This window comes from Aotus nancymaae, unplaced genomic scaffold (genome assembly GCF_030222135.1).
Source record: "Aotus nancymaae isolate 86718 unplaced genomic scaffold, 86718_ANA_hifiasm-v0.15.2.pri h1tg000004l, whole genome shotgun sequence".
NCBI lineage: Eukaryota > Metazoa > Chordata > Mammalia > Primates > Aotidae > Aotus > Aotus nancymaae.
In genome coordinates, this window is record NW_026988415.1 from 28,945,891 (window position 1) to 28,969,485 (window position 23,595).

Sequence of the window (23,595 nt, forward strand, 5' to 3'; positions counted from 1 at the left end):
GGAGCCTCCGGCTTGCCAAATCTGCCTGCGTGCTCCAGTTGCAGGGAGCTAGCAAGACGCCAGTCCCGGGAGAGAGGGGAGGGCGCCAGGGCCGGAGAAGTGGAGAGGTGCCCAAGAGAGAGGACCCACGGCGCAGAGGGCCAGGAGGAAAAGGAGAGCGGGCGTGCACTCTCCTGCCTTCGGAAGTTGTCTCCTCTGCGTCCTGTTGGCCGCCGTGTCCCGGGCTGAATGAGGGTCAAGGAGAAATCAGGGGGCGGGGCAGAGTGACTGGAGGCCGCTCTCCGTCACCCGCCCCTCCATCTCGCTCCACTGATCTGGGAACCTTAATCTTCAGCCCCTCCTCTTGTACTAGAAGGGGTGGGTAGTCTGAGTCTCTGCTCACGCTGAGCGTCTAGGGTTCGGTTGGAGAGAGGAGGCGTGCAGTCCGTCTGTAGTAAGTACCCAAAGGTGGTAAGCTCGGCTCCAAGAAATTACAGTCCACAGCACCCCAGGCTTGGAAACCCCGGGGCAGACGCGGCGTCTCAAGACCTGTAGCCTTGGACCGCACATGGCACAGCTCAGCTCAGTTGCGGGGCCACAGTGCGGCTCCCCACCCCGGCCCCTTTCTAAGCTCTACGGTAGAGCCGGCAGGTGCCGCAGGCCTCCTCTGCACCTCGGCCTCAGCTGCGCTCCCGGGCCATGGGGGGAGGGAGACACGACAGTGGGGCATCGAGACTCTAGCGGCCACGGCGCACCCATCCAAGCACCCTGGAATCTCGGTGGAAAGGAAGGGGGGTACCGGGGCCTGGGAGGAGAACTGCAGAGCTCCGCTGCTGAGCCGAGCCTAGGAGGGGGGAGGGGCGGGGCTCCCTTCCAGCCTCAGGGGTCTAGGGACTTAGGGATGTAAGGAGAGCAGGGGGGTGTGACAATTCAGCAGAGGTCGGGACGTACCACGGAGCCCAGTGGCGGGGGGGGCAGAGGACGTGGTCACCGAGGGGAGCCCCCGCCCCCCTTCGCAGAGGCCTATGGCTGGGGTTGCAGGAAGAACTGGAACTGGGCTGGCCGTAGGGGGAAGCGGCGCGTTAAATCCGCCCCCTCTACATACCCTACTTTCAAAGGGTGGGCGGTAGAGGGGAGGTTGGGGTTGGAGCAGCGGCGAGGGGGCCCCTCCCTTGCACCTCCCTCCACCGGACTTGGTCGCGCCCGAAGTGTAACACTTTCTCTTTGTCGGAGGAGCTCCTCTGTTTCCTGTGCGGTAGCTCCCGTTGCGGCGGCACCCGTGGCAGCCCTGGCGGACGCAGGAGCGATGGCAGCGACCGATATAGCTCGCCAGGTGGTGAGTGCAGGGCTTGGGTGCCAGGGCCAGGACCGAGGGCCTGGGGAGGGTCGAGGAGACCTGGCCGCCGCCGCCACATCGCGAGGAGGGCAATGGGCAGCATCCAGGAGCCGAGGGCACGGTGGGACTTCTGCTCCCGGGGTCAGCAGCTCAGTCCCCCAGCCTGTCCCAGAAAACGGTGGTGACGCTCGGGAGGGGCGGTAGGGGGGCTGGCAAAGCCTGCGGGCCGGCGGCTGAACTTGCATTGCCCAAGAGCCGCAGTGAGCGCCGCCGCCTCCCTCGCTGCAGCTGCGGCCCCACGGCTGGGGCGTTGCCGAATGAATGGCCATCGGAGCCTCCGAGCCCTCCGGGTCCTTGGCACTCTGGCCTTGCCGCGTCCCTGCGCACGGCTGCCCGCTGGGACCCGGGACAGCACAGGCAAAGAGGCGCGGGCCTGGGGTTAGCCTGGGGCAGAAGGCGGTGAGTGGCGAGGGGGGCGGGGAGGTGACTGGCTGGGATAGGGTTTCTCTATATGCATTACATATGTGACTGCGTCTGTGTGTGTATCCGTGTGCGCGTATGTGTGCACGCGCGCGCGCTCCTGCCTTCCCTGGCAGGCGGCGGCTGCGCCGCGGTTCTGTCTGTGACCCAAAGAAGTCCGCCTGTTTCCCTGAGTGTGCTCACCTCTGTGGTGTGTGTCCGAACGCCTCTCTGTCTGCTTGGGCTGTGTGCCTCTGGGTCCCATTTGTGCGTCAGTGTGGGGTGCAGTTGGCTGGCCTGTAGGTGGCTGGTTGCGTATTTTGGCATGTTTTTGAGCGGGCCTCTGAGGATCTGTCTCGGGTGCATGTTCAGTGTAACTGGGCTTGTGTGCCAAAACCTGTGGAGCTGGCTTCTTTCTATGGAGACTCAGGAAAATAAGTGTGAGACTCGAAAAAGCCATGCCGTCTCTCTTTTTGTTGGCGACCGACTTTGGGGGAAAAATATCTTCATTTAAAGAACTGAAGTTTTCCAGCCTGGGATGTGCAGAGAAACCATGTTGAAGTGACCTGAGGCTCCATGTTTGTTTTTTAGACCAGAAGTTTGGTTGCAAAGGGCGATGAATTCCATTTGGAGGGGACACCCTAGCTTTATTAAACCATGGATATCTGGGGTTTTAAGAAGCCCACCAGCACCCCCAGGTGAGGAAGGAGTGGGAGATAGAGGTAGGTCAAATCTCACGGCACCAAATACTACTTGACGAAAATCTCTGAACCACATAAAAATGCTTTTCAACCTTGTAGCTTACTTATTTAGGAAAATAGTTCATGGAATGCAATTACAGTACAAAAAAAGCCTCTAGGTATTTGGTGTAATTGAAATTGATTTTTCAAAATCTGAAGCCAGACTCTGATAGTATTTTCTCTACAGAATATGTATTAATGTATTCCACTCTTTTGTCCCTGTTTGAAAGGGCAGGATCATTTCTTCGGAACCTCCTCCACCCTCTGCACCCCCTAGCACAGGGCACTTTATGCAGTCATGATGTGGAAGGACCAGGAGTAGACAGGAGACATTCTCTGTGATGATGGAATTTGAGAGAATTTTCTTCCCCCAAGATTGGGGCTCTCGTGTTTATTGCTTTAGTGTTTTGAGGGCTCCCTCTTTTCTGCTGTGGCTTTTCTGCTCCTGGTTACCTGCATTTCAGAGATGGCATAGTTGAAGTAGAGGAATTAGTCTCCAGGATTATACTTGCTCCATCCAAAAATGATGCTAATAATTTTTCGTGTCAGCTAATGAATTTGCATCGACCTGTCCTCCATACTCTCTCACCATTTCTCTTACCTGGATTAGGATTGCAGGGCAGATGTTGCAAAGGGGAACCTTCCAGAAGGTTGTGTGTGTTTCACCTCAGGCACAACTCAGGCAACCCAGAGATCCCCTTTGTTCTGCAGATGGGGGTGAGGGGGTGGTTTAGGGCCACTTGGTTTGCTTTGCATGGCTCCAGTTTGCTCTGGCTGGCTTTGCCATACTGTGTGATGAAGAACATAATTGTACGCCAGATTCTGAAGCTGAAAGAGCAGCCTAAAGCACTCGAGACCTTGTTATCGTGATAAATGGGTTTCTGGGAAAACTGACGTCACTCTCCATGTCCCCCTCCCCCAGCCAGTGAAGCTCTTGTTTATGTGTCATTTGTCTCTCTTTTCTCCTTTGTGTCTGCAAGAAGTTGTAATTCACCAGGGAAGATGGAATTAACTCAGGAGACCTTGGACATCTGGTTGCTGCTTGTTTCCTCCAAGGAACATGTATTCAGGATTTGGGAACAAAAGACTAGAGAATAAACCTAAGTGTGGCTAGCTTAGGAATTCTTTTTTTTTTTTTTTTTTTTTTTTGAGACGGAGTCTTGCTCTGTTGCCCAGGCTGGAGTGCAGTGACGCGATCTCGGCTCACTGCAACCTCTGCCTCCTTGGTTCAAGCAATTCTCCTGTCTCAGCCTCCCGAGTAGCTGGGATTACAGGTGCGTGCCACCACACCCAGCTAATTTTCCTATTTTTAGTAGGGACAGGGTTTCACCTTGTTGGCCAGGCTGATCTCAAACTCCTGACCTCATGATCCACACACCTCGGGCTCCCAAAGTGCTGGGATTACAGGCATGAGCTACCACGCCTGGTCAGGAATTCTTTTTAATGAGCTCTGAGACGTGGTACCATGTGAGTAAGTACCCTAGTGTGTGTATGAGGGTAGGGTATGTATGGGGGGTGTTCTTTCTAGAGTCAGTTGAGAGTCACTGTGGGTAAGCATCCTTAGTGACTAAAAAAAGCCTTCAAGTTGTTGGGTAGGGCTTATATTGCATTCAGGCAACTTGGAAGTTCAATTCTGGTGCACGTAATACAAGTCCATCCCATTTCAATGAACACCACAAAGGGTTTGGTGTGACAACACCATTTGTCCACTGTGTCTGTGTTTATTTGATTGACTGATATGTGGCCAGCACTATAGTGAGCCCTTGTCAACTGGACAAAAGAAGGTAGTAAGCTTTAAAAAACGTTCGTGGCTTTTAAGTTTATAGTCTAGTTGGAGTGACAAATGGTGGACACTGTGAAATAATTAAAGAACTATAGAAGGGTGCTCGCCTCGGCAGCACATATACTAAAATTGGAACGATACAGAGAAGATTAGCATGGCCCCTGCGCAAGGATGACACGCAAATTCGTGAAGCGTTCCATATTAAAAAAAAAAAAAAGAAAGAACTATAGAAGGGCCAGGTGTGGTGGCTCATGCTTGTAATCTCACTACTTTCGGAGGCTGAAGTGGGTGGATCACCTGAGGTCAAGTGTTCGAGACCAGCCTGCCCAACGTACTGAAACCCTGTCTCTACCCAAAATACAAAAGCCAGCCAGGCATGCTCGGGAGGCTGAGGCACGAGAATTGCTTGAACCTGGGAGGCAGTGGTTGCAGTGAGCTGAGATCGCGCCATTGCACTGCAGCCTGGGCGACACAAGGAAACTCTGTCTCAAAAAAAAAAAAAAGAACTATAGAAGATCCTTGGGATGCTCCACCTCACCCCCTGCCTGTGAGGTGGCATGGGCTGCTATTAACATATACTTCAAGAGGTTCCATGACTTGTCCAAGGTAACCAAGGCACAGGGCAGGCCCCAAAAGCTGCATCTCCTGGCTCTTGTAATGAAGCCGTTCCCTTCAACGTTGCATTCTGGGATCCAGCCCGTAAAGGCTGGCCCATACAAAGAACGTCTGGACAATTCTGACTTGAGCTATTCTCACAATGTAAACAAGGAAGCTTTCTTCAGTGGCAATCTGGGTAGTGGTCCTTCTCTCAAATGAACTTGCAGAGGCTAACTTTGCCCTGCAAAATTAGCTGGGGTTGGTCTGGGTCAACTGTCTGAGAGCAACTTTCTCCAGGTGGGGAAAAGATTGATGTTGCACTCCCATTTTGCTATCATCACGTTGCAGTTTGATTTCCTTGAGGTCTCTGCCTCAGGCGTTCCTACCACCACCTGCTAAAGATAGTATGTACCTCAAATACGGAAAACAAAACCCAATCACCTAGCTCTACCGGTGATACAACACAGAAGAAAGTTTAAATGGCCCTAAATATTAAAAAATGTTGATTCTAAATTTGAGAGCTTTCATTACATTATTTTCTAAGTTTTCTGTGTGTTTGGGATTTTTCTTCTTGCTCTGTCACCAGGCTGGAGTCCAAATGGTGCGATTTCAGCTCACTGCAACCTCCGCCACCTGGGTTCAAGCAGTTCTGCTGCCTCAGCCTCCAGAGTAGCTGGGATTACAGGTGCACACCACCATGTCTGGCTGATTTTTGTATTTTTAGTAGAGACAGGGTTTCACCATGTTAGCCAGGCTGGTATCGAGCTCCTGACCTCGTGATCTGACTGTGTCAGCCTCCCAAAGTGCTGGCATTAACATGCCACCCACGCCCGGCCTGGGATTTTTCAATATAAAAAGTGGGCAGAATGACAATGCCCTTCAAATGGACATGGCCCCTTCTTTCAAAGAGTTTACAATCCAGTGGTGGAGGCAGACACAAATCACTATCTAATTATCATTGTGATAAGTGCCACACGGGAGACTGACTCCCTGCCATGAGATTTCATTACTAAGGGAACCCAATTCAGCAGTGAATGGAGGCAGAGGATGACAGGAAGGGCTTCCTGAGGGCTTCAAATAGGAAATGGGTAGGTGTGAAGGTGGGTGAGATCTCACATCTGCTACTGGGTTGGGAACATATTCATTTACCAATTCACCTACTTTTATTTTCATTTGTTACTTCAGCACATACTCACTGGGCACTGATCGGCCAGGCCCTGTGCCAGGTGCTGGGGATTTAGTGGTGGCCAAGGCATGCAGGAACTCTGCCCTCTCAGAGCTTCCAGATGAAAGACAGGAATAAGCCCTGTTTCCTCTTCACTTCCGAAATCCTGGAAATGTGAGTGTTAGCGGTGTTCTTAATACAAAACTACGTTACAGCAGAATGATTTGTCTGTATCGTCTAATGAGATTTTGATCTGCAGTCATGTGCATAGCATTTATTTTGTGGAGTCTCTGCTGTAAATTTTCTATTAATTGCTGGCTTTATTTCCAAGCATGGCCCCTGCCTTTGTGTGCTATAAGGGAGCAAACCCATTGCATTAACCTGAGCAAAACTAATTAGGAAGATAAGTCCCCTGGAAAAAGGTATTCCCAAACTAAGTAGGACTAGTTTCTGGACTTGCCTGGGTTTTTGGATGATCGGAGCCATGGTTTAATATTAGCATGAACAACTGAGAAGGGCTTTTAGTTGCATGTACATTAAAACTACATTCAAGACAGATGAAAGAAAGAAGGAAGGAAAAAGAAGGAAAGAAGGAAAGCCATGGATAGATGTAACGTGTTTCTTTCATCTATCTCAAAATGCTTCCATCTGTATGATTTCATTTTCCCCTACAGTTCCTGGACAAGTATTGTTCTCTTTATTTTAGTTTTTTAAATTTCTATTTATTTATTTATTTTATTTATTTTTTTAAAGATGGGGTTTCACCATTATGGCCAGGCTGGTCTTGAACTCCTGACCTCAGGTGATCCACCCACCTCAGCCTCCCAAAGTGCTAGGATTACAGGCATGAGCCACCGCGCCCGGCTCTATTTATTTATTTATTTATTTATTTTGCTCTTGTTGCCCAGGCTAGAGTGCAGTGGCGCAATCTTGGCTCACCACAACCTCCACCTCCCAGGTTCAAGCGATTCTCCCACCTCAGCCTCTGGAGTAGCTGGGATTACAGGCCATGTGCCACCACGCCCAGCTAATTTTGTATTTTTAGTAGAGATGGGGGTTTGGTTGGTCAGGCTGGTCTCGAACTCCCAACCTCAGGCGATTTGCCTGCCTCGGCCTCCCAAAGTGCTGGGATCACAGGTGTAAGCCACCGTGCCCAGCCTGTTCTCTTTATTTAATGGTTGTAGAGAGACCAAATGACTTAGTCCAAAGTGCTATTGCTGGTCAGTGGATGATACAATGAAACACCTACCAGATGACACAGATTCCGTGTTTAAAAACACTGGCCTTTTCATGATGTTTCTAAGAAATCAAACTCCTGCCATGGCCTCCCTTCCCCCTCTTTTCACTGCACTCCCCCAGTACCCCCATAGGGCCCAGGGAAGAGTCTATTAGGGTGATTTGGAGACTCTCTGATGTTAAAAAGATTCTCAGCTTAAATCCAAGATAGCACAGTCACGGGTTGTGTGGGTTTTCTTTTTTTTTTTTTTCTTCTCCATATTGCTTTAAATAAAAATCTTGGAGCCACCAGCCATGTAATGATGGATTATTTTAAGTAACAACTGGAGTGGGGCACAGAATAAATTAGAAACACAGACCCTTCCTCCTCGGTTTGGCAGGAGGAGGTTTCTGCTGCTCGGATTTGAAACCGTGGGTTTCTCTGCTGCCTGCACAGAGGAAGGAGGCCACATGCTCAGGAGGGTGAGAAATAAAGTGATTCTCTTCTTCAGTGTCTTCTCATTAGAGGCAGCCATCTGCTGAATTATGCAGCGTGCTCTCAGCCGGCCCTGGAGTTGGGTCATCCATTCCACTCACTTAAAGGTGACGAGTGAAAAGATCTGTAGGCTTTCTCAGGTACAGGCCTCAGGGCTCAGGTTTCCCCTGCTGTGGCCCTCTCTGACCCAGAATGAAGGCCCTGGGGTAACAGGAGCAGAACTCTCTTTTCCTGGCCCTGATGAGGTGTGAGGTCGTGTTCGGTTTCCTTTCACATTGGAAGCCCCCAGCTCTGAACACTGGCGCTGAGGCAGGAACTGGGTTTTTTCAGATCTCCATTAAACAAGACCAGATGGAGTCAGAGGCAGATTCAGGCTCCCTAGAGGGCAGTTGGGCATTCACCCAGAGGCCTGTGGGTAAACCTTTTCTTTTTGAGCAGATTGGAGGTAACAATAGCCAGAACACCTAGAAAACTCTTTCAATTGCCTGGCTTCCAGGGAATCTGGCTGGCTTTTGTGGGAAAGTTCTACTTACCCTGAGCAGGGGTCACCCCTGGCCTGAGACAGGGATATTTGACCTAGACTTTGGCTTGTTGAGTTAGGTAGGCTTGTGTTAGCCTTGGGGTTCTTCAGCAGAACTGGGCAGCTGGCCAGGCTGAGGCTTAGGCCGCAGTCAGAAGAGAGGGAAATGGGAGGGAAAAGTGGGGAAGTGAGTGGAGAGCAGGGACACACAATGCGTTCCACAGCACTGACTGCGTCAGTTGCCTTCTGTGGGCCAGAACCACCTTGGAGAGCTCACAGGTTTCCAGGTTCGGGTCCTTGACCCTTCTGCCCCTGACCAGCATCAAGCCAGAAGCTCAACATCCTGGAATTTTACCAGCATAAAGAAACACATCTGCCACTTGAGTCAGCTTTTCCATTTGAGAGTGGCAGTCGGCTCGACGGGGCCCTGGATCCCAGCACTATTCTCTGTCACTAAATCACTCTGTGACGTGGGCCAAGTCACTTCCTCTCTGTGAGTCTCTGTTTCCCCTTTTGTGAAATGAAAGGGCCGGATCAGGTGATCTTTAAGGGCGTTTCCAGCTCTAACATTGTATGGTGCTAATGTTTCCTTTTTCTCCAGCCTAATTTCTTTTAGGTCCTTGCCTGCCTCTGCTTCTGAATGAGGTGGCAGAATTGAACCCCACCCCTTCCTTGCTTTGACCCCTTGAGCTGGGTGGGGAGAGGGTTGTGGGGAAGGTCAATCTGTGCTTTTAGCTCAGCAGGATCTCAGTAAGTGGGACAGAAACAACCCTTCAGATACTGCCTATCCGTGTAGGTGTAGATAGCTATTGTCTTCCTATAAAGGTACATGACAGCTGAATGTTTGTCTATTGAATCCTGCTTTCAAGGCAGTTGGAGAGCTGGCTTTTAATGGAATCCTGCTGTGAATCCTTTTATAGAATGAAAAGCCACTCTGGAATTTATCTTGTGTATTAAAATCAGTTTCATCTATTGGATTTGCCAAAAATGGGCCTCCTCCTCTGTCCGGTAAGGATAGTCTGTCTTGGGCGTCTTCAGCATCCCCTAAGCTGCTCCCCAACTGAAGGGCATATCTGAGGCACCTTGGGGGTGCTGCCAGCTTTTGCAGGCCTTATTTCTCCTTAGAATAGCCCCCACATTTCTCTTTCCCAGGATAGGGCATTGCTACTACTCAGTTTCCTCTTAATCTGGCTTAATCAGCGTGAGGGACACGCTGTTATTTGATGTGTTGCATGCATTCGAGGGTTTTTTAAAAAAAACCTGTGGGAATGCCGGGCATGGTGGCTCACGCCTGTAATCCCGGCATTTTGGGAGGCCGAGGCAGGCAGATCACGAGGTCAAGAGATTGAGACCAGCCTGGCCAACGTGGCAAAACCCTGTCTCTACTAAAAATACAGAAATTAGCCAGGCGCCTATAATCCCAGCTACTCAGAAGGCTGAGGCAGAAGAATCGCTTGAACCTAGGAAGTGGAGGTTGCAGTGAGCCGAGATTGTGCCACTGCACTCCAGCCTCGGCAACAGAGTGACTCCATCTCAGAAAAAAAACAAAAAACCAAAAACAAAAAAACCTCTGGGAACTTGTCAGTGCTTTTGTGGTTCTTATGACTGATTATACAGCGGCACCCTTGACAGCACTGGAGGAAGCAGAGGAAGCGATCAGCTACCTGATTGTTTCATTAAGACTTTTTGCTACATGTTTCAGGATATACGATTTGACTTCTGGTTCACATGAATCTTTATAATAAGAAGTTATATTGTATGACAATAAGTTATATATTGTATGTAATAATAAGTTATAATAAGGGGGCCAGGCACGGTGGCTCACGCCTGTAATCCCAGAACTTTGGGAGGTCGAGACAGGTGGATCACTTGAGGTCAGGAGTTCGAGACCAGCCTGGGCAACATGGTGAAACCCCGTCTCTACTAAAAATACAAATATTAGCCTGGTGTGGTGGTACACACCTGTAATCCCAGCTACTCAGGAAGCTGAGGGAGGAGAATTGCTTGAACCTAGGAGGCGGATGTTGTAGTGAGCTGAGATTGTGCCAATGCACTCCAGCCTGGCAACAGAGTGAGACACTGTCTCAAAAAAAGTTATAATAAGGAGACTAATAGGGTTTTATTGTATTGCTGGTAAAATAAATGATTTATGCACAATAAAACTGCCTGAAAGCTAAATGCTGTGATGACCCAAATTGTCAAGCACCCTTTTGGTTGTAGTTAAACCTTTTTCTAAAATATCTGAGGCCACTTTCCTACCCAGGAAAGTATCATCATAGAATCTTTTTTTTTTAAATAACATTTTCCCTGTTTATAAAAGTAAACTATGCCTATTGTAGGAGGGAAAACACAGAAAAGCAACGTCACCTACAACCTCTCTGCCCAAAAGAAACCACTGACGTTATTTTGGTGCATGTTCTTCCAATCTTTTAAAAAATGCATAGATACTTTTTCCCCCGTCATTAGAATGACCCTGTATATACAGGTTGGTTTTCCTGTTGTTGTTCGCCTTTGGTGAGCATTTCCTTTTGTCATTAAATATTCTTAGAAAACATTTTTTCTCAGCTGCTTAATATTCCTCATGTATCACTGAACTGATGAATTGAGTTTCATAGCCTTGGAGATTTGCAGGGTCTTTCAGAGATCAGTGTTCAGGGCTGGGAGTAGAAATGGAGAATGGGGAGGTGTGAGAGCTTGGGCCCACCAGTAGTTGACTGAAGAGAGTCCCATTTCAGTATTTCTGTCCTTTCCTAGCATTTTTTGGTTGTTGTTGTTTATTTGTTTGTTTTTTTGAGACAGAGTCTTGCTCTGTCACACAGACTGGAGTGCAGTGGCGTGATCTCGGCTCATTGCAACCTCCCCCTCCTGGGTTCAGGTGATTCTCCTGCCTCAGCCTCTCAAGTGGCTGGGACTACAGGCACAAGCCATCAAGCCCAGCTAATTTTTGTATTTTTAGTAGAGACAGGTTTTCCCCATGTTGGCCAGGCTGGTCTCGAACTCCTGGTCTCAAGTAATCTGCCTGCCTTGGCCTCCCAAAGTGCTGGGATTACAGGCGTGAGCCACTGCACCTGGCCACTTTTTTAGCATTTGGATGGGAATGGCCAGAGGAGAAAGTTTAGGGACAGCCCAGTCATCAGCAATGAGTTTCAAATATTTTGCTCTTATTCTTCAGAATGACAGCTACTAACTTAGCCACCCTGGTTTGAAACAGAGGTGGGAAATTCTCCATTGACACAGATGCACCCGCAGTTCCCAGAGGCCTCAAATATGGCTTGCTTCTGATCACAGAGGTTGGAAGAGGGGCCAAGGGGAGTGGGGGACAGAGGTGGCCTACTTGGGTGCTTATAGGACTCTTTATTTTCAGTAACAGCAATGAGAAAAAGATGCGCAGCTAGAACCACCATAACTTGTTCTTGATAATATGAACCTTATGAATATTCAATTAAAAGACGAAATTGGTGTGTCCTCAGGAGAGGAGGCGGAAGAGAAAGAGAGCGGTGTTTCTGCCTGTGATATGAAATGTGGTATAACGTATTTCAAAACCGCAGGTGACTGCAGATGAGGAGAAAACAGGAAATGTAATTGGGGAGGGGAGTGGGGCGCTCTCCCAATTCTCAGGAGCACTCTTTCATTTTGCCTTCCTTTTAGCTCCTCTCAGATTCTCTGCATCCTAATTACCCCTGCTGCAAAGCTGAGTGAGAACTCTTCTTTCTTATATTAAAAACGTTTTAAAATTACATGGGTAACGTGCGAATACATTCGTGCTATAAAAGAGTCAAACAATACGGAAGCATACTGACTACTCCCCTGACTAAGCCTGTATTTCCATCCCCCTCCCCTGAGGTAGCCACAATTGTGGGTTTGGTGGCTGTCTTTTCAGTCCCATTTCTGTGCATTCACATACGTTTATGTGCAAATACACATATACAGGGTTTCTGGGGCATATATGGGCTCATATTATGGTTATAGTTTACAACTTCTATTTTCCTTCCTTCCTTCCTTCCTTCCTACCTTCCTTCCTTCCTTTCCTTTTTCCCCCCTTCCCCCCATGGCCAAGTGTACACTTGAGAGTTTTTTCTTTTTTCTTTTTTTTTTTTTGGAGACGGAGTCTCATTTTGTTGCTCAAGCTGGAGTACAGTGGCGCGATCTCGGCTCATTGCAACCTCTGCCTCCTGGATTCAAGCGATTCTTCTGCCTCAGTCTCCTGAGTAGCTGGGATTACAGGCACCTGCCACTGTGCCTAATTTTTGTGTTTTTAGTAGAGATGGGGTTTCGCCATGTTGGCCAGGCTGGTCTCGAACTCCTGACCTCATCATGATCCGCCCACCTCAGCCTCCCAAACTGCTGGGATTACAGGCGTGAGTCACCGCGCTCGGCCTCTTTTTTTTTTTTTTGAGACAGAGTCTCACTCTGTTGCCCAGGCTGGAGTGCAGTGGTGAGATCTCAGCCCACTATATCCTCAACCTACTGGGCTCAAGCAATCTTCCCATCTCAGCCTCCTGGGCAGCTGGGACTACAGGCGTGTGTCCCCACACCTGGCTAATTTTTGTATTTTTTGTAGAGATGGAGTTTTGCTATGTTGCCCAGGTGCTCAAGCGAGCCACCTGCCTCGGCCTCCCAAAATGCTGGGATTACAGTCTTATGCCACTGTGCTCACCCTATAACTTCTGTTTTCTATTTTATAATATGTCTTGGAGATATTCACATGAGTACATACAGAACTACCACAGTCTTCTTTTTCTTTCTTTCTTTCTTTTTTTTTTTTTTTGGGACAGAGTCTTGCTTTGCTGCCCAGGCTGGAGTGCAGTGGCGCAATCCTGGCTCACTGCAACCTCCACCTCCTGGGTTCAAGCAGTTCTCCTGCCTCAGCCTCCCAAGTAGCTGGGATTACAGGCACGCACCACCAAGCCCTGCTAACTTTTGTATTTTTAGTAGAGACAGGGTTTCACCATGTTGGCCAGGATTGTCTCTATCTCCTGACCTCGTGATCCGCCCGCCTCGACCTCCCAAAGTGCTGGAATTACAGGCATGAGCCACTGCGTCCAGCCCACATTCTTCTTAATGGATGTAGAATATTCCAGAAGATGCATGTACCATAATTTGGTTAAATATTTTCCTTTTGTTGGACATTTACGTTGGGTTTTTTGGTTTTGTTTTATTTTTAGTTTTTCAGTATTAGAAACTGTGCTGTAATAAATTTCCTTGTAAGAGATCTTTGTACCGATTCTGAAAGGAGGCTGAGGGTTTTTGAGAGGAGTGCAATTTAGAATGTTGGTGACTTTGGCTGTCCCAGCATCTCAGTTCAAGCCTTCAATATGGCAATATTGCCCCACCTGCTACTAAAGATGCAAACTTGAGATTTAGTGTCAGACGTGCTGGGCCAAGTTGCTGGTTCCATCTCCTGTCGTGTACATTGTAGTCAACGACACATTCAGTTAACTGCAGTCAAAGTAATCAGGCCATCAATTAATCAGGCCACCTTAAGGAGAAAGAGGAAAGAGATAAGATATCAGAGATTTAGTGAGAGGAGGGAAGAAACTTCCAGGGCTGTGCTGGGGTCAGTGTACATTCAGTCCAAAGTCATGTCCTTTCTACCTCGGCATATTTAGCTCTGAACAATGTGGACTGAAATTCATAATGATGACCTTGACATCTTATAAGATTCATCAAAGCAAGAGTGCTTAGTGTTTGCCAGACAGGATTTCCTAAAACAGGAAATAGACATATACTTTTTTTTTGAGATAGAGTCTCACTCTATTGTCCAGGCTGGAGTGCAATGGCATGATCTTGGCTCACTGCAATCTCTGCTGCCCGAGTTCAAGTGATTCTCCTGCCTCAGCCTCCCGAGTAGTTGGGATTATAGGCATGAGCCACCACACCTGGCTAATTGTTGTATTTTTAGTAGAGACAGGGTTTTGCCATGTTGGCCAGGCTGGTCTGGATCTCCTGAACTCGTGATCCGCCGACCTCGGCCTCCCAAAGTGCTGGGATTACAGGCGTGAGCCACCATGCCTGGCAGAGGCTCAAATCTTCTTTAAGACATCTCTCAAATTTGTTCCTTCTCTTTGAGTCCCAAGTCAGGCCAGTTCTCACCAATAAACCAGCATTTATTGTCACAGTGCCTGGATGTCACTCTGCCAGCTCAACATTATTGGAGTCATCTTCTCCTATGTCTTCCTGCTCCTAGTCTCTCTGTCCCTCCAAACAGGCAAATACCCTGCAGCAGGAGTGATCTTCTTTTTGTTGTTGTTGTTCTTGAGAAGGAGTCTCACTCTGTCGCCGAGGCTGTAGTGCAATGGCGCGATCTCTGCTCACTGCAACCTCCGCCTCCTGGGTTCAAGCAGTTCTCCTGCCTCAGCCTCCTGAGTAGCTAAGATTGCTAGTGCGTGCCACCATGCCTGGCTAATTTTTTGTATTTTTAGTAGAGACAGATTTTCACCATATTGGCCAGGCTGGTCTCGAACTCCTGACCTCGTGATCTGCTCGACTCGGCCTCACAAAGTGTTGGGATTACAGGCATGAGCCACCGAGCCGGGCCTGAAGTGATCTTTTAAAAACTCCCTGTATCATGGCCCTCCCTGCTTGAAACATTCAAAATCCCCCAAATCCCATTGCCTAGGGAATGAAGTCCATACTTTTCTTCTTAGGGCTTAGAAAATTCTTTCTTATTGGCCAGGCATGGTGGCTCATGCTTGTAATTTCAGCACTTTGGAAGTCCAAGGCGGGCGAATCACCTGATGTCAGTAGTTCAAGACCAGCCTGGCCAACATGGCGAAACCCCGTCTCTACTAAAAAAATACAAAAAAATTAGCTGGGCATGGTGCTGTTCACCTGTAATCCCAGCTACTTGGGAGGCTGAGGAAGGAGAATCACTTGAACCCCAAAGGCGGAGGTTGCAGTGAGCTGAGATTGTGCCATTGCACTCCAGCCTGGGTGACAGAGAGAGACTCTGTCTCAAAAACAAAAAAACAAAAAAAAAAAAAAGGAAAATGAAAATTCTTTCTTCTGCTGTTTAGGGCTCTTTACAGCACTGTGCTAGGTGGGAAATAATGGTGGGCACATGGGACGTGTTTGGTAAGTTTTTGGCAATGGAGTAAACCTTTAGGAATAAGATGTGAAGCTCTCTCGCTGCCTTCCACCGTCTTCAGTTTGAAAATTTCTTTTCTCTCCTTTTGGCTTTAGAGCACTTGAAGTTTCACGGTGCTGAATTTGGAGGCCGGAAGAGGCAGCCAGGGGTGATAACAAATGGCTCAGGAAACCTCAACTCTGAGTCCACCCCAACTTCCGATGCCTGCTACATCGGAGGCTCCATTAAGAAAGCATATCAGTTCTCATGTCCCTGGCTCCCCTGCAGCGTTGCGGACCAAGAACTAGCAGTGGGAATCTTGCATCTTAGTTTGCTTTAATAAGAAGGGGAAATGGGAAGGAGAAGCAGAAAGGAGTGAATGTAGAACAAAGCCTTGAGTGATGTGAACCACTTGTGAAGCTCAGTTTTTTTTTTTTTTCCCCAAGACAGGGTCTTGCTCTGTCACCCAGGCTGGAGTGCAGTGGTGCGATCATGGCTCGCTGCAGCCTCGACCTCCTGGGCTCAGCTGATCCTTCCACCTCAGCCTCCTAAGTAGCTGGGACCACAGGCTCATGCCACCATGCCCGGCTCATTTTTGTATTTTTCTTGTTGTTGTTGAGATGGGGTTTTGCCATGTTGCTCAGGCTGGTCCCAAACTCCTGGGCTCAAGAGATCTGCCCACTTTGGCTTACCAAAGTGCTGTGATTGTAGGGGTGAGCCACTGCGCCTGGCCTCAGCTGTCTTCAGGGGGCCCCCTGGGGCAGAGAATACCCCGACTCTCACTGAATGATGGTATATGGTTGTCTGTCAAGAGTTCTCCACTGGGAGTGTGCAGCGTGAGATATGTGAGGGTATTGAACTTGCCACGTGGCATTCACTGGTACTAGCCCTGTCACTTGCCCTTGGAGGATCCAATGACACCAATGGGAGTGAGATCTAAAGCTGTGTGAAGGGGCTGTCTGGGAGCCAGTTCTGACAAGATCAGCTGCTAAGAAACTCCTCCTCCCTCCCAGCCCACCCCTTTCAGTGTGAAAATGGGCCCTTATTATGGACCTAGTCTAAAAGCTGGTCCAGCCCAACAGAAGAGCTGCCTGCTAGTGCAGCCTGGGATGCTGGGCTGGGCCTCCTGGCACTCACCATGTCCTTCTTGGATTGCTCTTGGCATCTTTCTGGTTATGGAAAACTTGGTGCGGCCCCACCCAACAGAAACTGACTCCTTACATAGTACTCCTTCTTGTCCAGCTCAACCGTCTCCAGCTTCCCTTCTCCCCATCCCCTCCCCTCCCTGGTGGCCTTTGGTTGGTTGTTGACACATTTCTTGAGTCCACCCAGGCCCCTGTCATGCTTCCTCCGGCTTCTTGGAATCCTGCCCCAGTTTGCGGCTCCCCCTGTTTTGTAAAATCATTAACTATAAGCAGCTTTGGGCCTTGCAGGCGAAGCAAAGGCCCTCTGCTTTCCATGACTGGGAGTGGCTTGGCTGACCCTTATGGAGTCAAGGGACCCAGAGAAAGCATGGAGGCAGCTTCCTGCAGCCATAGGGAGCCAGTGTTCCATGCGGTACCCTTCAGGCCTGGGGTGTAAGGATAACCCCACCGTGAATAACAACAGCAGCTACTGCTGATTGAATGCTCGCCACGTACATGCTAGACACTACGCTAAGGGCTTGAGGAGCATGATCCTGTGTAATCCTCACACTCCTACTCAATAGTTTCTGATTTTATGGATGGGGAAACCTTGAGAGGTTTATGTAACTTGTCTGAGGGTGACACAGCCAGGAGGTGGCGGAGGTGGGACTGTAACTCACACCTGCCAGATTTCAAAGCCTCTGCTCTTAACCTCTACACTATGCTGCCTTGATAGATCCAAAAAATGTCCTAAAGAGAGGAACAATTGCTTTTTTTTTTAAGACAGGATCTTGCTCTGTTGCCCAGGTGGGAGTACTGTGGTGCCATCATAGCGTACTGCAGCCTCTACCTCCTGGACACAAGCAATCCTCCCACCTCAGCCTCCCAAGTAGCTGGTATTACAGGCACATGCCACCAAGTCCATCTAATTTTTGATTTTTTTGTAGAGACACTATCTTGCTGTGTTGCCCAGGCTGGTCTCAAACTCCTGGCCTCAAGTGATCCACCCACCTTGGCCTCCTAAAGGGCTGGGATTACAGGCATGAGCCATTTTGCCAGCCAATAATTGCCTTCTTTTTTTTTTTGAGATGGAGTTTCATTCTTGTTGCTCAGGTTGAAGTGCAGTGGCATAATTTCGGCTCACTACAATAATTTCGGCCAGGCTGGTGTCGAACTCCTGACCTCAAGTGATCTGCTCGCCTCGGCCTCCCAAAGTGCTGGGATTACAGGCGTGAGCCACTGCGCCCGGCCCAGTAATTGCTTTTTGAAGTCTTTTCGTAATACTTACTGAACACTTCTGCCTGTACTAAGCTCGTTACATGTATTAGTGCTTCTGAGGCTCCCAGTCACCTCTAAGATATGCCATCTTATCTCAGATGGCAGATGTGGAAGGAAACAGTCTCAGCGAGTTACTCAGCTTGTAAATGACAGTGAAGATTTAACCTGAGTTTGTGAACCTCCAGTGCCAGCATTCTCCTCCCCTGACTCCACCCTCCTGCCTCCATAAGCCCCTCTGTAATTTGCTCTGTCTGGAGCTGTGGCGAGATTCACTATTGAGCCTAGAGGATGCCTGTTTCTAAGAATCTGTGATTTCCAAGCTGACGGGCCATTTTGCTTTGGAGCAGGGAGTAGCTGAGGGAAGAGATGACATGCTGGGCCTGGGCGGGTGTGACTTCCTTGCACGGCGAACATTTGGATGGAGAAATGAGACCCAGACTGCTTTTAAGCACATTTTCATTTTCTCCCCGACCCCTTCCAAATTAGGGTGAAGGTTGCCGAACTGTCCCCCTGGCTGGACATGTGGGGTTTGACAGCTTGCCTGACCAGCTGGTGAATAAGTCCGTCAGCCAGGGCTTCTGCTTCAACATCCTGTGCGTGGGTGAGTATTTCCATGGCAGGAAATTCTATTACAGAGTATGAATCCTTAATGGCTGGATATGGCTTTGCAGGTAACTAGGTTAAATAGTGTGTCATTCTGATTTAGTTGCGAGAGCATCTCTCCTCTCTCTTTTATCTCTCTGCCTGTTTTTTTGTAAGCAGCTGGCTGTAATTACGTTTTTCCCCTGGCCAGACCAGAGTATAGAGCCATCTCTTGGGGGGAAACAGCTATGTGAGACCCCGTGGAAATTTTGTAAGGGAGCTGGCTGGCTCAGTACTGCTGTAGAGTTCATTTTGACTACAGAAGACAGCAGCCAGGGCAGAATTAGGAGGGAGGGGTTAGCTGTGGGCAGTGGGTTGGGTCTGTCTGTTTCCTCTGTAGTTTTGCTGTGCTTGGTTTAGTCAGAGGTCAAGTGCAGGGACCACACAGCTGTATGCAAAGTTCTTTTATTCCCTTTACCGACTCTCTACCTAGACTTTTTTTTTATTTGAGATGGAGTCTCACTGTGTCGCCAGGCTGGAGGGCAGTGGCACAATCTCGGCTCACTGCAGCCTCTGCCTCCGGAGTTCAAGGGATTCTCCCGCCTCAGCCTCCGGAATAGCTGGGACTACAGGCATGCAACACCACGCCCAGCTAATTTTTGTATTTTTAGTAGAGACGGAGTTTTACCATGTTGGCCAGGATAGTCTCAATCTATTGACTTTGTGATCTGCCTGCCTTGGCCTCCCAAAGTGCTGGGATTACAGGTGTGAGCCACCGTGCCCAGCCGACTTTTTTTTTTTTTTTTTTGAGACGGTGTCTTATTATGTTGCTCAGGCTGGTCTCAAACTCCTGAGCTCAAGCAATCCACCCATCTTGGCCACCGAAAGTGCTAGGATTACAGGTGTGAGCCACTGTGCCCAGCCTCTACCTAGACACTTAACCTCAACAGTGGGAACCACGTTTTAGCCCCCTCTATGTGCTAATCATAGCACAAGTAGAGTTCGGTAATATCTATGAAATGAATGAATGAGTGAATCCCACAGGAACCATTCATTATACTTTTCACTTTCTCACATTAGCTCTTTTGGGCATTACCAGGGCTCTGCGAAGTGAGCAGAGCAAGTAGCATTTGTATTCTTATGAAACAGGTGGAGACACAGAGTCTTGGGGCAGGTAAGGGACTTACCTGAGGCAATACAGAAGAAATGGCACCATAATGAGGACTCAGGCCTGGCTGACCCCTTGTTTTTCCCACAGCTTCTCTAACTGCTGCCAGCAGCATCTCCCGAGCACATGAAAACACTTTGTAAACCATTGAGCACCAATCAAACAAATATGAGGGATAATAGTTCCTTCTTTAAAAATCTCTTCTTAGATCTTAAATATCCCAAATTTGCAAACATGATTATAGCATATAATTTTCACCCTGTAGTGTGTGAAAGCATACCTGTGTATTTCCAGTGACCTCCTTCTGAACCTTAATGATTGTATAAATACCAGAATAAAGTTGGTTTTCATACTGGCTAGAACATTCAAACGCTTTTGCTAATTGCCTTTGATTTTTGTATAGAATGTATGGGGAACTCATTCATATAGTAGATCTGAACTACCACTAAATTGGATATTTTACTCTTTAATGTATTCAGAAATTCTGTTTTCTTTTCTTTTTTTTTTTTTGAGACAGAGTCTCATGCTGTCACCAGGCTGGAGGGCAGTGGCACAATCTCGGCTCACTGCAACCTCCACCTCCCAGGTTCAAGCAATTCTCCTGCTTCAGCCTCCTGAGTAGCTGGGATTACAGGTGCACGCCACCATACCCAGCTAATTTTTGTATTTTTATTAAAGACAGCATTTCACCCTGTTGGCCAAGCTGGTCTCAAATTCCTAACCTCAAGTGGTCTGCCTGCCTCAGCCTCCCAAAGTGCTGGGATTACAGGCGTGAGCCACTGCACCTGTCCTAGAAATTCTGTTTTCTCACTAAAGTCATTCATTTTCTTGGGCTGTTTATATTTTTTTCTTCTCTATCCCCAGCATTCTTTTCCAGGTCACTTTCTGTGAGAGAATTGCTACATACTCAAGGACAAATAGAAAACAACAGATGATGGGCAGTTGTTCTCACGAGCTGGGCTCACTCCTTAGCTAAGTGACTCATTCCCACACACCAACTTTGTTTTTTTTTGTCGTTGTTGTTTGAGACAAAGTGACCCTGTGTCACCTGGGCTGGAGTGCAGTGGCATGATTCTCGGCTCACTGCAGCCTTAACCTCCCAGGCTCAAGCAGTCCTCCTGCTTCAGCCTCCAAAGTAGCTGGGATTATAAACATGCGACTGGACTCAGTTTTTGTTTATTTTTTGTAGCGATGAGGTGAGGTCTCACTGTGTTGCCCAGGCTGGTCTTGAACTCCTAAGCTCAAGTGATCCACTTGCCTCAGCCTACCAAAGTGCTGGGATCACAGGCGTGAGCCACGGTGCCTGGCCCACATCAACTTTGGAACCTATCAGATGAAAATATGTGCATCAGTTTCAATCAACAGATTTATACTCAAACTTATTTTTAAGATGTGACTTCTACTATGTATGTCCTTGTTCATAGGGAGAGAAATATACCTGGAGGCATTAGTGAACAGAAGAGTACATTAAAAAAAGAAAGAAAATATGTGCCTCACAGAATTACACATCAAGGGCCTTAGAGTCCAGATCTAGGCTCTTAATTCTTCAAATGCTTGAAGTCTAACTCATGGTTATGATTAGGTGCTATTTGGAGAAAAATGTGAAATAACTAGAAGTCATAGTAATTGACATCAAGTGCAAAGACTATCACGTCCAATGTTAGCACTGCCAAATCTCTGTTTAACTAACAAGAGCTCCAATCTTTGGCTGATGGCCAACTTATTTCACATAATATTTGATTACCACAATATTTCAGCACAAACATATCCTTTGGCATTCTTCCCAGACAGAACTCCATATGACCTGTACTGAAGTTGAGATGAGAAGAGAAATGACAGACCCACCCTAAGCGACCTTTCTTTTTTCTATCTTTTTTTTTTTTTTTGAGACGGAGTCTCGCTCTGTTGCCCAGGTTGGAGCGCAGTGGCTGGCGCAATCTGAGCTCGCTGCAACCTTTGCCTCCCAGGTTCAAGCGATTCTCCTGCCTCAGCCTGCCGAGTAGCTCAGACTACAGGTGTGCACCACCATGCCCAGCTAATTTTTGTATTTTTAGTAGAGACAGGGTTTCACCATTTGGCCAAGCTGGTCTTGAACTCCTGACCTTAGCTGATTCACCCGCCTTGGCATCCCAAAGTGCTGGGATTACAGTCGTGAGCCACTGCGCCCGGCCTAAGCAACCTTTCAACCGGTGCGATTGGGTGGGCTAGTAAAGCGTTAGGAGGGAGGCCATGTGACTTGAACTGAATCTCTGAGTGGGGAGGTGTAGGGTAATGTGATATATGGAGCACAGGCTCCCCTAGGGCCCAGAGAAAGAGGCGACCAAGCTCAAGGCAGAGTGGGTGGGAGAAGTAGTAATCCCCCATCCTCTAGTTTCCACCTAAACATTGTACAGCTACAAATGCTTCCAGTTGCACCTACTGGAATGGAATTGTTCAAGTGCCAAGGACAGACCCTCCAAAGGGGAGGAGTAAGAAGGAGATGCTCTTACCCTCAAGGAGTCATAGATTCTCTTTTGCTCCCCACTTGCCAAGTTTCAGGAAATGGCTGCCTCTGTAGCTCTTCTCTTAGACCCCCAGGTGCAACCATTAGATAGACCAGCCCTGACTGGGTTAATTTCATCCCTTTTCCAAAAAACCCTGCAATGCATGCATCCTGCCCTCTTGCTGTGCTCACCACCCTTTCATTGCTCAGAGAACCACAATTTGTGCCAAGGTCATGAGTAGCTTAGAGTAGCTTAGAGTAGCCCTGAAGCTGCAATGTCAGCCCAGCCATGGGGCTGGATCCAGTCACTGACTTGGCAAAGGGTCCATAGCTTATTTGCTATTTGAAGGTGATCTTTTATCTTGCAGAGCTTTTTGTGACCACAGTTTCATGCCTACTGCCTGTGTACATTTACTCCCTTAATGACTTATAAAAAGATGCTGTTTGGGCATAGAATATATTTCCCCAAAATATTTTCTTTTCTTTTTTATTTTTTTCAGACAGAGTCTCCCTCTGTTGCCCAGGTGGAGTGCAGTGGCGTGATCTCGGCTCACTGCAACCTCCGCCTCCCAGGTTCAAGCGATTCTCTTGCCTCAGCCTCCCGAGTATCTGGGATTACAGGTGCATGCCACCACACCCAGCTAATTTTTATATTTTTAGTACAGACAGGGTTTCGCCATGTTGGCCAGGCTGGTCTCGAACTCCTGACCTCAGGTGATCTGCCTGCCTTGGCCTCCTAAAGTGCTGAGATTATAGGCATGAGCCACCACGCCCAGCCGAGAATTTTTAATAATCCAGAACCTAATTTATATGTAAGAATACCAATAAATGGCACCTACGATTATTATTATTATTTTTTTTTTTCGAGACAGAGCCTCACTCTGTCACCCAAGCTGGAGTGGACTGGCACTATCTCAGCTCACTGCAACCTCCACCTCCCAGGTTCAAGTGATTCTCGTGTCTCAGCCTCCCTAGTAGCTGGGATTACAGGTGGGCGCCACCATGCCCAGCTATTTTTTTTTTTTTTTTTGTATTTTTAGTAGAGAATGGGTCTCACCATGTTGGCCAGGCTGGTCTCGAACTCTTGACTTCAAGTGATCCTCCCCCATTAGCTTCCCAAAGTGCTGGGACTAAAGGCATGAGCCACCGCACCTGGCCTATTATTCTTTTTAGAGGACTAGGCACACGAGTGAGCATATTATGACTCCTCTCCAATATATTCTCTAGGGTTGACCATAATTACCAAAGAGGTGAGGTTCCTCTCTGTTTTCTCCCCATAAAAACACATATGCTTGGCTAGGTGTGGTGGCTCATGCCTGTAATCCCAGAATTTTGGGAGGCCGAAGCAGGCGGATCACCTGAGGTCAGGAGTTCGGGACCAGCCTGGCCAACATGATGAAACCCAGTTCCTACTAAAAATACAAAAATTAGCTGGGTGTGGTGGCAGGTGCCTGTAATCCCAGCTACTCAGGAGGCTGAGACAAGAGAATCACTTTAACCTGGGAGGCGGAGGTTGCAGTGAGCCAAGATCACACCACTGCATTCCAGCCTGGGGGACAAGAGCGAGACTTCTTCTCAAAAAACAAACAAACAAACAAACAAAAC

At 48.2% G+C, this 23,595-nt stretch overlaps 1 protein-coding gene and 1 non-coding gene across 11 annotated transcripts in view; both read left to right on the forward strand.

Annotated features, from left to right (window-relative positions):
* The first annotated feature begins 382 nt into the window (after positions 1-382).
* SEPTIN6 (septin 6) overlaps positions 383-23,595 on the forward strand; it is an 84,182-nt gene continuing 60,969 nt past the window's right edge. For 4 of the 10 annotated variants that reach the window (XM_012475780.2, XM_012475769.2, XM_012475777.2 and 1 more), the window contains exons 1-2: positions 1,190-1,315; positions 18,245-18,359. In XM_012475780.2, the coding sequence (XP_012331203.1) occupies positions 1,286-1,315; positions 18,245-18,359 (145 nt within the window). In that variant the 5' untranslated portion in view covers positions 1,190-1,285. Of the gene's footprint in view, positions 434-1,186; positions 1,316-18,244; positions 18,360-23,595 lie in introns of those variants that run through there. The other 6 variants (XM_064361523.1, XM_064361518.1, XM_021676444.2 and 3 more) reach the window with 4 other exon arrangements.
* LOC135269451 (U6 spliceosomal RNA) lies at positions 4,397-4,503 on the forward strand. Its single transcript, XR_010337745.1, has one exon. It is a non-coding gene; the product is annotated as a U6 spliceosomal RNA (small nuclear RNA).